At 43.5% G+C, this 14,693-nt stretch overlaps 1 protein-coding gene across 2 annotated transcripts in view; it reads left to right on the top strand.

Annotated features, from left to right (window-relative positions):
* MROH8 (maestro heat like repeat family member 8) overlaps positions 1 to 14,693 on the top strand; it is a 41,252-nt gene that overhangs the window by 10,410 nt on the left and 16,149 nt on the right. For both annotated transcript variants that reach the window (XM_018057834.1, XM_018057833.1), the window contains exons 4-7: positions 1,432 to 1,554; positions 8,851 to 8,930; positions 9,699 to 9,843; positions 10,949 to 11,044. In XM_018057834.1, the coding sequence (XP_017913323.1) occupies positions 1,432 to 1,554; positions 8,851 to 8,930; positions 9,699 to 9,843; positions 10,949 to 11,044 (444 nt within the window). The remainder of the gene's footprint in view (positions 1 to 1,431; positions 1,555 to 8,850; positions 8,931 to 9,698; positions 9,844 to 10,948; positions 11,045 to 14,693) is intronic.

Raw genomic sequence — 14,693 nt, 5'->3', positions numbered from 1 at the left:
GTGATGCCATCCAGCCATCTCATCCTCTGTCATCCCCTTCTCCTCCTGCCCCCAATCCCTCCCAGCATCAGAGTCTTTTCCAATGAGTTAACTCTTCGCATGAGGTGGCCAGAGTATTGGAGTTTCAGCTTTAGCATCATTCCTTCCAAAGAACACCCAGGACTGATCTCCTTTAGGACAGACTGGTTGGATCTCCTTGCAGTCCAAGGGACTCTCAAGAGTCTTCTCCAACACCACAGTTCAAAAGCATCAATTCTTCGGCACTCAGCTTTCGTCACAGTCCTACTCTCACATCCATACATGACCACTGGAAAAACCATAGCCTTGACTAGATGGACCTTTGTTGGCAAAGTAATGTCTCTGCTTTTCAATATGCTATCTAGATTGGTCATAACTTTCCTTCCAAGAAGTAAGCGTCTTTTAATTTCATGGCTGCAGTCACCATCTGCGTGATTTTGGAGCCCAAAAAAATAAAGTCTGACACTGTGTCCACTGTTTCCCCATCTATTTTAGAAGGGGACAAAACTGGAGCACAGCAACCCAATGTAGGCTTGTTCTACTGATACAGGTGATAGAAAATCAGGACATTGCTATATGTTGCTACTATTGCCACTTGCTATCTAGAGGGCTTGTACCAATTTATACCATCTACATGTAGGCGAGAAAAGACTGGAAGAAATTTTCTCATGACATGTAGAATTATTGGTGTCTTTTGCTTTCTTCTTAACACCTTATTTTTTCAAAGTTTGTATGATAGATATTGCTTTTATAATCAGAAAAGGAAACAATACAAAAGATTTTATTCTTCAAATCAGAACTTGTATTTTAATAGAAAACAGAGACTCAAAATAATGAATTTTTAATGACATCAGGAGAGCTGGACGTAACGGTATCAGAGGTCACCTTTAAGAAACAGTAAACAGGGAGGGCTTCCCTGGTGGCTCAGACAGTAAAGAATCTGCCTGCAATGTGGGAGACCTGGGTTCGATTCCTGGGTTGGGAAGATCCCCTGGAGGAGGGCATGGCAACCCACTCCAGTATTCTTGCCTAGAGAATCCCCGTGGACAGAGGAACCTGGCAGGTCTGTCCATGGGGTTGCAAAGAGTTGGACATGACTGAGCGACTAAGCACACAGCACACAGACAGGGAAGGTGGGTGGAGATGCAGACTAAGGGTGGATAGAGCCATCATGGAGTACTTAGTAAAATCTAGCTGAGAGGGAAAATGAAGACCCAAACTCAGGCAGGGCCACTGGCCAAGGAATTTCATCCCTCTGCAACTTCTTTATTCCTTGTAATAAAATGCTAATCTTGGGTTGGATGAGATGTCAGTTGTTTAAAACATTCCAAGAAGCTTTTCAAAAGCCTTTGACAATTATCAAATGAGATTATAATGTAGAATTGTGTTTTTATCATTTTCCCACAAACTCAGAGTCAACTTGAGAAGCTGACAGCCCTGAGATCTTTGTCTTCTCTCAGCCGAACTTTACCTTCTGATGAAACCACGGAATCGTTCATTCACAGCCACATAGCAGACATTGTGCATCTGCTAAGTGTAAGTATTATGGCCTGATCCCAGATTATTGGGACCAGGCAAATTCTGTGACAACAAAGTTTTTAGTGGTTTCATCTAGGTTATCAGTTCCCTCAACTTCTTTTTCATATCAGTATTTCTGCATAGAGGAGAAATACCCAGGGTACTCCACTAAGAGAATCAGCCTTGAAAACCAATTAAAAGAGCAGCAGTAAGGGAAGGAACAGCATTTAAATAGGCAAGCAGTACTGAGGCAGATTCTATAACCAAATGCCTAGGTTCAGTGCTGCTTCTGCCTCTTTCTAGCTGTGTGACTTTGGGAAAGTACTGCACTTCTCCATGCCTTAGTATTCTCATCTACAAAATGAGAATAGCTGTATCTATTGGAGTGGCCGAAAATTTTGTTTGGATTTTTCCATACAATGTTATGAAGTTTTGGGCCAACCCAGTACTTTACATAGTTACTGAGAGCATTAAATAAATAAATGCCAGCTGCAGAACACAGTACCTAACACATATTTTGCATTTGAGACACATGATGGTATCCTTTTTATTGTTGTCCTGTTTGTATTTAACTCTAGCCACACTCTGCCACTAACTCATTCATTCACTGCCTTGTTATGTACTTGACAGTTCCAGACAGTGCCCTAGGAACTGAGGCCACAAAGATATAATCTCTGTTCCTGCAGCCAATCAAGAGTCACCGAGACTATAACAAAAGTTTAAATGAGTCTAGTAAGGGCACAGAGGAGTAAGTGAGTGGTCTGTTCCATGTCAAAGAATCCAGATGCACTTAGACAAGCACTTAACTTTTTAAAAAATTTTTTTAATTGAAGGAAAATTGCTTTACAGAATTTTGTGGTTTTCTGTCATACATCAACAAGAATCAGCCATAGGTACACCCATAGGTACACAGATTTGTAAGGCTGATTAGATTGATGATTAGTTTTTGGAACTGAAGGCTAACCTGCTAATGGGTTTGTTAAGTGGTAGGCATGGTAAAGAATCCACCTTTCAGTGCAAGAGCCACAGGAGACATGGGTTCAATCCCTGGGTTGAGAAGGTCCCCTGGAGGAGGAGATGGCAACCTACTCCAGTATTCTTGCTTGAGAAATCCCATGGACAGAGGATCCTGGCAGGCTACAGTCCATGGGGAACCAAAGGGCCAGACACAACTGAGTGAGTGAGGCCATAGGCACGCCAGACTATATCAAAGATCTTCTGTATCCAGAACATTGTGGTGCTTTGAAAAGAATACAAATTTCCTGGAAGGGTTATTCCTTGCCCTTCAAGAGTTTACAGTTTAGTTTGGAAGTGACTACACCTCCTAAGTAGGTTGAGAAAAGTTCCAAGTAATAGATCAAGTAGAACAGAATGATATGATGCAGATTTAAGGGTGAGTGAACTTGGCTCTACTCCATGGAAAGAGAGTTATATGCAGCCATAGGACTCAGCCAAAATGGCATGATTCCACAGTCCTACCTCTACAAAAATTGGCAGCAGTGGGTTGACACATATTTCAACCAGTCAGCTCAGAAGATCCACAAGCAAAAGCACGCTGAATTTCCCCATGCTTTGCACCTGAATCTGTCCCGCCAGTAGCAAAATACCTACTGTCAGACATCAACCCAAGTTTGGGCTGGCAAGGGGTTCAGCCCTGAAGAGTTAAGGAGAGTCAGTGTCCACCAGAAAACTCCAGGGGTCAGTACATCATTGTTCAAGACCATGTGCAGGAGCTAAAAGAGTTCTGAGGAGAAAATCAGGGTCATTCTAAAGAAAAAAGTTTCATGGCTTTTCAGTCTCCAAATAAAAAGAGCAAAGGAAGCTGAGAGCAGAATATAGAAAAGAAGGGGGACAAGACTCTGTTACAGTACTTCACCAGAGAAGATTTACAAATAAGCACATGAAAACATGCTCCATCACTATGACTAGGAAAAAGCAAATTAAAACCACAAGAGGGACTTCCCTGGTGGTCCAGGGGCTAAGATGCCACATTCCTAATGTAGGTGCTTGGGTTCAATCCCTGTTCAGGGAACTATATCCCACATGCTGCAACTGAGAGTCTACATGCCGCAACTAAGACCCAGCACAGCCAAATAAAGAAATAATGAATATTTTTTAAAAAACACAATGAGATTCAGCTGTACACCAACTAGACTGGCTAAAATGAAAAGAAAGGTGATATCGAATGTTAGTGAGGAGGACGTGGCACAACTAAGGCTCCCATGTACCCCACAGCCATTTTGGAAACCTGGCAGTTTCTTAAAAAGTTAAATATATACTTACACAGTGATAGTGATAGTGAAGTCGCTCAGTCATGTCCGACTCTTTGTGACCCCAGGGACTGTAGCCCACCAGGCTCCTCAGTCCATGGGATTCTCCAGGCAAGGATACTGGAGTGGGTTGCCATTTCCTTTTCCAGGGGATCTTCCCGACCCAGGAATCAAACCCAGGTCTCCCACATTGCAAGCAGACGCTTTAACCTCTGAGTCAATATGACCCAGCAATTCCATTCCTAGATAAAATGAAGCATATGTCCATACAATGACTTGTACACCAGTGTTTTATAGCAGCTCTATTTGTTTAGAAACTAAACACTGGAAACAACCCAAAGATCCATCAACAGGTGAGTGGATCAACCAGTTTTGGTATATCCATACAATGGAATACTACTCAGCAACGAAAATGGATGAACTGTTAATACATTGTACAACTTGGATGAATCTCAAAATAATTATACTAAGTGAAAGAAGCCAGATAGAAAGAGAATATACCCTGTGATTCTATGAAATTCTGGAAAATTAAGACTTATCTATAGTGATATCACATCAGTGCTTTCCTGGAGGTGGGAGTAGAGTGGGGACAGGCAGGAGGGAGAATTTACAAGGTAGCACAAGAGAACTTTTGGGAGTGATCCATATCCTGATTGTGGTGATGATTCCATGCATACATACCTATGTTCAAAATCATTAAACTGTACACTTTAAATATTTACAGTTTATTTTATGTCAGTTACTTAAAAAAAGGTGTAAACAATATGTGGAGAACTTTAATAGAAAAGAGAAGAACTACAGTGACAATCAGGATATAAAGTAATGACAAGATTTGAATGAAATTAATCCAGATAGATCTCCTGATCTAATCTTAAAAGGAAGTGATAAATAGGATTGAAAGAAAGAACCAGTGAGTAGGGGCTTTGAGGGGTAAATTAGGATCTGGCTATGCAAAGTAGTAATCCTGAGTTATGGTAGAATTATTCATAACCCTGGGGGCTTCTCTTCTCATGGGATGCAGGCTAACTAGCCTCAAAGGCATTTGGGATCTTAGTTCTCCAACCCATGTCCCCTGCATTGCAAGGTGGATTCCTAACCAGTGGATAACCAGAAACGTCCTCCTGTTGCAGAATTTTAATGTAGCTGGACTTATCCATAATTCCTCTTAGTTTTCCTCTGGCAGCTTGAGACTCCACCCTAATTCTACCTCGAGGTCCTCCATAAAACCCTACTACTATGCCATCTGGTAAAGAGTATACTCAACATTGAAGAAGCACTGTGTTACTTGAGCAGCAAGGTAAGAAATGGATGAGAGTGATGTTTAAGGAAGACTCTTCTATGATATGCATAATGCATGCTCAATGAATACAGAGGACAGGCAGTTCACGGTAGACTGAACTAATAAGAAAATAATCTGTCCTGTTGTCCACGTGAGAGTTTGAGCTCCCTGAAGCAGAAGGATGAAGAGGAAAGGGACCTGTTTTAGGAATCAAAGGACACAGTTTCTGGTTCTAGTTCTGTCAAGCACAACCTTTGTGGTTTTAGACAAACCACTTTGCTTCTCTGAACCTCTAGCTCCACTTGGAAAATGGAGATAGTAATATCTGTATGGCTTTCATTAAGACGTTTGAAACAAATGTCTCATTTTGTTAAGATTGGTTAAGATTCTTCTTGAGGCAAGCAACGAAGATCAACTCTGGCTCACTTCTGTTAAAAACAAAGGGATGGGGACTTCCCTGGTGGTCCAGTGGCCTCCCCAACCCAATGCAAGGGGCCCAGGTTCAACCTGGTCGGGGAATGGATCCCACATGCCACAGCTAAGAGTTCTCATGCCACAACAAAGACCTGGCACAGCCAAATAATTACATATAAAATTAAAACCAACAAAGGACGCTGGAATATCTCGCTTAGAGTCTAAGCAAGATGTTTACCTATCAAGCCTCCAAAAGAGCCCATTCCAGGACACCTCCAGGAGTCTCAAAGGCAGGGACTGCTCCGCCATCACTATGACCCTAACCTCTCGCAGCTCCCAATCTGTCTGTGTCCGTCAGTCCTTAATTCCACATTCTGGAGGAGAGAGTCTGCTTGGCCCAAGCTGGGTCTCCTCTCCACTTCTGCATCAATCGGGCGTGTCAGGGGGCAGCATGGTATCATGAGGCCATGACTTCTGGGCATCCCTCCCTCCCTGTGTATTAGATGCAGCTCTCAGAAAAAGGGTGAGTGCTGTGATTTGGATAGTCACCTTGGGAGGTCCCTGCTACCCAAATACTTTACAATCAAAAAGCCGCTCAGCTTCTGACTCCACATAGTGGTTAGCATAATTATGAATATATAATAAGCCATTCATACCTTACTGATTTAAAAAAAAGAAAAGACATACTGGGTGAAGTAAGTTAGAGAAAGACAAAAGATACAAATATGTGGTATCTATAAAAGAATACAAAGTAACATTTAAAAAACAGAAGTAGAATCACAGATACAGAAAACAAACTTATGGTATCAGAGGGTAAAAGGGAAGAGGGATAAATTGGAAATACACTATAAATACACTATATAAATACATAAATACACTATATAAAATAGATAACTATTAAGAACCTACTGAGGGAATTCTACTCAATACTCTGTAATGACCTGTATGGGAAAAGGAGTGGAGATATATATATGTGTGAGTGTGTGTATGTGTATAACTGATTCACTTTGCTGTACACCTGAAACTAACACAACACTATAAATCAACTATTCTGACCACAGAAGTGGTCAGGTAGATTGAAATCAGAACTGCAGGCCTGGTGTTTTAGCTAAAAAGCACTGCCTTCATCCACGTGGGAGTGGCTACAGGAATATGTATAGGAATATGGGTACAGGGATGGAGAGTCAGTATCTGTGCAAAGCAGGAAGGGGCTATCACTGATAGATTGGACATGGGAAGTAAATAGAGGAGAGAAACCACACATCATCTCTCTTACAAGCCTGGGAAAGGATGCCATCCTCAGTAATTGGAGGCAGAGGAGTCCTGTCCTTTGCATGGGAGAATGATGAGCTCACCTTTTAACACCCAAATGCCAGGTTGTCCCTGTGACAACCTGTGATGCTCTTGAGAGAAGTAGATCTGAGTGAGTAGAGGCCGACTGTCAGCCTGAAGGCCAAGTCTGATGCTTTGTCCCTTCCAGATTGTGAACCATACAAATAAGTAAGAAAGCTCCATGAGGAAATCAGAAAGAAGAAGTAGTCCATCTGCGAGATCTGACCAGAGTTGGAAAGTGAGACGAGAAAAGAGAAAGAGAAAACTCAGAGAAGGGCACAAAAGAGAGCCCAGGCATGTTTGTTGAGCACTGCCTCCTGGGCACTGTCCAAAGTTCTAAATGAGATCTTTTGGGTGGCAGGCAAGAGAAACCTAAAAGGGGAGATCTATTCTTAGGATCACTGCATGTTCCCTAGAATCCTGTAATAGGAAGAGCATCTTGCTCCAGAAAGGAAATGAAACCACACACACACACACACAAAATAATTTCCTCATGCCCAGTGAGAACATTCCCCCTCTTTTCCTCCTTTGTGTGCATTTCCATCTCCCGCCCTCTCCCTCCTCCTCCTCCTCTTTCCTCTCCCCGCCTCCCACCTCTGTCCTGCCAAAATTTGCTCTTTTGGTTAATGCTCCCAAATTTTAAGTTTTCTCCTTTTCATAGACCAGCCAGCCAGAGATTGAGGCTCCTTGTCTCAGTTCAGCATTCCTAAGAGAGAGAATCTAGTGAGTTCACCTTGTGGTGTGTAGTGGAACAAACTGACTTAGCAGAAACATGGCTGTGTGTGGACTTCCCTGGTGGTCCAGTGGCTAAGACTCTGCGCTCCCAATGCAAGGGACACAGTTTGAATCCTGGTCAGGGAACGAGATCCCACGTGTCGCAACTAGGGATCCTGCATGCTGCTACTAAAGATCTTGCATGACACAATGAAGATCGAAAATCATGCTTGAGGCAGCTAAGACCTGGCACAGCCGAATACATAAATATTAAAGAAACGTGGCTGTGGAACACCCACTGTTGATGGCCGAAGGCAGTTGCCAGAGAGGCTGGGTAGACGGTCCCGTAAGGAGGCCCCTACAACCGTTTACATCTGCTCTTCAGCTCAACTCCCTGAGATAGAGCTCATCTTCTCCATCCGGATAAGGAAACTCAGGCACAGGAAAGTTCAATATGACACACAGGGTCACAGAGAGCGAGAGAGTCAGAACCAGTGCTCAAACCCAGGCGTATCCAGCTCCAGAGCCTCTTTTTTTCCTACCACTCTGCAGGTTTATTTAATAGTGCAAAGCTGCTTTCCCTCTGCCAGTTTGGAATCCATGAAGTTATTTGTTTTCCAAGACAAGCAACTTAGAATAAGATTAGGCACCAGAGTAGAGATGGCTGGTTTAGTAGCAAGAAGAGTTAGGAAGCCTAAACTGGAAATAATCACTAGTCATGAAAATAATGACTAACAGACACTATCTCACAGTTGCTGAGGGCTACTTAGTATTATGGGCTTCCCAGTTGGCTCAGTGGGTAAAGAATCCACCTGCAACGCAGGAGATGTGGGTTTGATCCCAGGGTTGGGAAGATCCCCTGGAGGAGGGCATGGCAACCCGCTCCATTATTCTTGCTTGGAAAATCCCATGGACAGAGATCCCTGACAGGCTACAGTCCGTAGGGTTGCAAAGAGTTGGACACGACTGAAGCAACCGAGCACACACACGCTGAGTATTATGAATTAGCTCATTTAATTCTCACAACCAACTTATGAAGGTAAATAGTACTGTTATCTTGTTTTACAGATAAGGAAACTGAGGTACAGGCAGTTGTCTGCTCAAACAGCTAGTAAGAGGCAGAGCCAGGCCTCAGAGACTAAACTCCTAGCCTGGCCACAGTCCTGCTGCCAGCCTGGTGGAACCCAGGAGCAGGCCTACCAGAGGACCTGCCATGGTTCTTCCAGGCCGTTCACGTCTCCTGCCATCTGGCCTAATGGCTCGGCCCATTCTCGACTCTCTAAAGTTCTTTCCCTCTCACTGCAGACACTGGTGGAGGAGGAGCCCCTGCCGTCTCTCTTCAGCCCTGTGCTCCAAGAGGTCTTTACCACCATCACTGACTTCAGGTGAGGCCCGCATGCCCCCTCTGTGTGCATCTTGCTTCCTCATTCAGGGCCAGTGCCAGAGCCAACAGACGTGCTTCCTATTTTTAACTCCTGAAAACTATTTAGAAAGAGAAGGGGAAGTCAGATCCATGTTTCTGTGTAAGAAGTTGGCTTTCGTGTGTGTTCCCATCTGTATCTCAAAGACCTGCTAGAACCTCTGTGGAGCTCAGCTGTGTCCAGAGTATATTCATTGTAAAGGTATTCCCATATATGCTTCATGACAGCAGAAGTCCATGGCCTGAGAAATTTGGAAGGGCTGTCTTGCTATTTACCTCTCTTTGAGATTAGTACGGCACATTAACTGATTAAAGGTCCCAAGAAGTCCTATAGTTGAAAGATTTTTAAACTTGGGTCTGCCCACCAGTCCCCAAACTCAAAACCAAAAACTAGCAAGCATTCAGCACAACACACTTTGGAAAATTGTGGTTTGCTGTATCAGACTCTAGCTGGCTTCCTTCTGTGGTTGAACTGGAGGAAAGCTTGAGGAGTCACTCTTGTGGGTTGGGAAGGGAAAGGAAGGGACCAGGTTGGAGACCCTGAGCCTGAAACTCCTCCTCTTAACCTTTGCGAGGTTTGTCCAGACAGACTGACAAGTGTGCCATTGGTCTCCTCCATTAGAATGATACACCAAGCAGCCTCTCCTTCTCTTTGAGGTTACTTTGATTCCTGCTTATCAACATCAAATCAGATTCTTCCCAGCTAGCTATTCCCAAACTGTCTTTTTTTTAGTTGCCAAGATGTCTACTTGCTGTTTGGTTCTGAAGATCGAGCTGACCTATTCAGTCTTGTCACCAAAAGTGTAATCGCTCTGCCCTCTATCAAGACCCTTACCCATCTGCAGGAAATCATGCCGGGTGGATCCTGCAATTCAGAGGTAACTCACACCTTACTAGAGTAACTTGCCAGCCACAGGGTCAGCTGATTTTGGCTTTTTGAAAGTACATTCGATTTTTTGGAACTCACCAAAAAGTATTTAAGCAAAGTCTGGTGAATAAAATAGGTGGCGCAGCCAGGTGGCGCAGTTGGCAAAGAATCTGCTTGCCAATGCAGGAGATGAATAAAATAGGTTGTTAAATAGTTTTTTTGTTTTTAATGCCATTTTATTTTGTTTTCTTCCCTTCATCCCTTCTTTTCCTGCTTTTGGCTTTACAATAAGATGGGAACGTTCATATGCCTAGTTTTTCAATAATATGGGAAAACCAAATGAACTTGTTGCCCAGCCCTATGCATCAGGTGGCCAGAGAGAGGCTTCCTGATGAGGTGACGGTTGCAGAGAGGACATGTAAACATCTCTGTAAGAAAAGGTTTCAAGCAGAGAAAAGAGGAAGGGAAGGGCCAAGGCTGGACTTCCTTCTGCAGCTGGTGAACTGGAAGGTGAAGCAGTTGTTAAAGGGGACTTTGGGTTTTAAGGTATTGGAAGGATTCACAAGTCAAGCTTTAAAAGTATGTTGATAACCCGTAAGTAATTCTCACGTGTAGTGAGAATCAGTTAACTGGGTTCTTGGTAAGGCTGAGATGTCCATTTGAAATGAAGATTTATTGTTTCACCTCGAGTCACATACTGCCTGCTAGTGCTTTACCCAAAGGTCCTTTACCTTTGAGTAAGGTCTAAGATGGAGAAGGCAATGGCACCCCACTCCAGTACTCTTGCCTGGAAAATCCCATGGACGGAGCAGCCTAGAAGGCTGCAGTCCATGGGGTTGCTGAGGGTTGGACACGACTGAGCGACTTCACTTTCACTTTTCACTTTCATGCATTGGAGAAGGAAATGGCAACCCACTCCAGTGTTCTTGCCTGGAGAATCCCAGGGATGGGGGAGCCTGGTGGGCTGCCGTCTGTGGGGTCACACAGAGTCGGACACGACTGAAGCGACTTAGCAGCAGCAGCAGCAGCAAGGTCTAAGATAACCAGGAGAGCCTTAAAGTGTGCAGTGTGGGAGAACTTCCCATGGGGTCCTCACTAACCCTGTGCCTTTGCAGTGTCTCTACAGGCAGACATTTCAGGCGTTCGTTGAGATGCTCCAGAGTTTGGTGATAAAAGACCGACATTTGGAAAATCTTGACATTGTTTTTAAGGTAAACAGGATATTAGGAGAGAATGGGTAACTATTCCTATTAACTGGTGAAAGTGGAAGAAAAAAATATGGAAGGGTTAAGTTTTAGGAGGCAACATAATAGGCGAGTAGGGGCTTCCCTGGTGGCTCAGACGGTAAAGAGCCTGCCTGCAATTCAAGAGACACAGGTTTGATCTCTCGGTCAGGAAGATCCCTTGGAGTAAAAAATGGCAACCCACTCCAGTATTCTTACTGGAAAATTCCGTGGACAGAAGAGTCTGGCGGGCTACAAGTCCATGGGGTCGAAAATAGTCAGACGCAACTGAGGAACTAACACTTTCACTTTCACTTTATGTAATAGGTGAGTATCAGCTCTGTGTGTTGAGTCAGACTTGGGTTCAAATTCTGACTCTCTGCCATTCATTGGTTAAATACATTCAGCAAGGAATTTAATCTCGCAGTCTTCATATTTTTAAAATACTTATCTATTTACTTATGGCTGCACTGGGTCTTTGTTCTTCGAAAGCACAGGCTTTTTCCAGTTGTGGTGAGGGGGTCTATTCTACGGTTCAAGGGCTGCTCATTGAGGTGGCTTCTCTAGTTGCGAAGCACAGGCTCTAGGTACATGGACTTAGTAGTTGTGGCACACGGGCCTAGTTGCCTCAAGGCATGTCAGGTCTTCCGGGACCAGAGATCAAACCTGTGTTCCCTGTATTGGCAGGCAGGTTCTTAACCACTGGACCACCAAGGAGGTCTGTCTTCTCACCTTTATACGGAGATAGTAATTACTACAAATATTGAATAAATGGCCTTCAAATATGGTTTAAATGCTTGCTATAATTATTCCTTAAATTATTTTTGCTCATTACTATAGAAGGGCTTCAATAAGTGATCAAGAAAACAGAGTCAGCCTCGTGAAGGAGTAAATGGGCAGCTGCCTACCAGGCAAGGTTATTCATAGCCACCTGCCATCACCTGTACCCGTTCCAGTAGCTGCCATTCCACCAATAGGGTGTTACTCATTGGAGTGCATTCACTGCAGTTCAAGCGTCTTACTCTCTCCTTTTTAAGATGTAGCTATTCTAGAAAGGGATAATCCTTTAAACTATTATTAATCGTTTGCACCTTTATACAGAAGGATACTAATCTTTGCCACAACAGACCTTAACGTTATTTTTCACGCCTGTGCTCAATCGCGTCCAACTCTTTGTGACTCTATGGACCGTAGCCTGTCAGGCTTCTCTGTCCATGGGATTTTTCCAGCAAGAATACTAGAGTGAGTTGCCATCTCCTCCTCCAGGGGATCTTCCCAACCCAGGGCTCGACCCAGTCTCCTACGTCTCCAGCATTGGCAGGCGGGTTCTTCAGCACTGAGCCGCCTGGGAAACCAGACATTATTTCTCATCCCTCTTCTATTTATACATCAACACTCCAGCCACGTTGGGTATCTGGTTGTGCCTTGTACCTTCCTGCCTTCCTAATTCAACCCATTTCTTCTACCTGAAATGCCACCCTTTCTGTGAAGTTCCTCCCCCATGAATCCTTCCCTGACTGTTTCAGGCAGATACAATTTCCCATTCTCAGTTCAGTTCAGTTCAGTTGCTCAGTCATGTCTGACTCTTTGCGACCCCATGGACTGAAGCACGCCAGGCCTTCCTGTCCATTGCCAATTCCTGGAGTTTACTCAAACTCATATCCATTGAGTCCGTGATGCCATCCAACCATCTCATCCTCTGTCGTCCCCTCTCCTGCCTTCAATCATTCCCAGCATCAGGGTCTTTTCAAATGAGTCAGTTCTTCAAGTCAGGTGGGCAAAATATTGGAGTTTCAGCTTTAGCATCAGTCCTTCCAATGAACACCCAGGACTGATCTCCTTTAGAATGGACTGGTTGGATCTTCTTGCAGTCCAAGGGACTCTCAAGAGTCTTCTCCAACACCACAGTTCAAAAGCATCAATTCTTCAGTGTTCAGCCTTCTTTATAGTTCAACTCTCACATCCATACGTGAACACTGGAAAAACCATAGCTTTGACTACACAGACCTTTGTTGGCAAAGTAATGTCTCTGCTTTTTAATATGCGGTCTAGGTTGGTCATAACTTTTCTTCCAAGGAGCAAGCATCTTTTAATTTCACGGCTGCAATCACCATCTGCAGTGATTTTGGAGCTCAAAAAACAAGGTCTGTCACTGTTTCCCTATCTATTTGCCATGAAGTGATAGGACCAGATGCCATGATCTTCATTTTCTGAATGTTGAGTTTTAAGCCAGCTTTTTCACTCTCTTCTTTCACTTTCATCAAAAGGCTCTTTAGTTCCTCTTTGCTTTCTTCCATAAGGGTGGTGTCATCTGCATATCTGAGGTTATTGATATTTCTGCTGGCAATCTTGATTCCAGCTTGTGCTTCATCCAGCCCAGTGTTTCCCATGATATACTCTGCATATAAGTTAAATAAGCAGAGTGACAATATACAGCCTTAACATACTCCTTTCCCTATTTGGAATCAGTCTGTTGTTCCATATCCAGTTCTAACTGTTGCTTCCTGACCTCCACACAGATTTCTCAAGAGGTAGGTCAGGTGGTCTGGTATTCTCTTGAAGAATTTTCCAGTTTGTTGAGATCCACACAGTCAAAGGCTTTGGCACAGTTAATAAAGCAGAAGGTGATGTTTTTCTGGAACTCTCTTGCTTTTTCCATGATCCAGTAGATGTTGGCAATTTGATCTCTGGTTCCTCTGCCTTTTCTAAAACCAGCTTGAACATCTGGAAGTTCACAGTTCATGTACTATTGAAGCCTGGCTTGGAGAATTTTGAGCATTACTTTAGTAGTGTGTGAAATAAGTGCAATTGTGCAGTTAAGTAGTTTGAACATTCATTGGCATTGCCTTTCTTTGAAATTGGAAAGAATACTGACCTTTTCCAGTCCTGTGGCCACTGCTGAGTTTTCCAAATTTGCTGGCATATTGAGTGCAGCACTTTCACAGCATCATCTTTTAGGATTTGAAATAACTCAACTGGAATTCCATCACCTCCACTAGCTTTGTTCATAGTGATGCTTCCTAAGGCCCACTTGACTTCGCATTCCAGGATGTCTGGCTCTAGATGTAATTTCCCATCCTCAAAGCTCCTTAAGAGCACATACATCATTGATTTTCTTTCTTTCCTAAATAGATTTAATAAAGCTAAAAACATACAGAAGTAGAGAATAAATAATTGAGGAAAGTTGAATGAAGAGAAAATAAAGTCTAGAATATAGGCCCCAATAGAAGCTGGACCACCTGACTCCCTAGATCTTTGTGGTGGTTTGTCATCCCACTACTTTCATTTGCAACCAGAACTGGTTTGTCATTTAAGAAAATGTTTTCAGACATGGTAGTGACATGTGGCAGACTTCCCAGAAAGCACAGTGGTAGTCCAGTGCAAGAGAGACAGGAGATGCAGGTTCAGTTCATGGACTGGAACGATCTCATAGAGCAGGAAATGGCAATCCACTCCAGTATTCTTGCCAGAGGAGTCTGGCAGGCCACAGTCCATGGAGTCACACAGAGTTGGACATGACTTAGCGACTGAGCGTGCATGCACAGAATTACATGTGGGACTTTTCCCTCCACACATCTTCTAAAAGAATATGGTGTTATCACAGATCTTCCTGATAAACCATTTTTTTTAATGTAAA

This window comes from Capra hircus, chromosome 13 (assembly GCF_001704415.2).
Source record: "Capra hircus breed San Clemente chromosome 13, ASM170441v1, whole genome shotgun sequence".
Classification (NCBI taxonomy): Eukaryota; Metazoa; Chordata; class Mammalia; order Artiodactyla; family Bovidae; genus Capra; species Capra hircus.
This window is presented reverse-complemented; position numbering and strand designations above follow the sequence as displayed.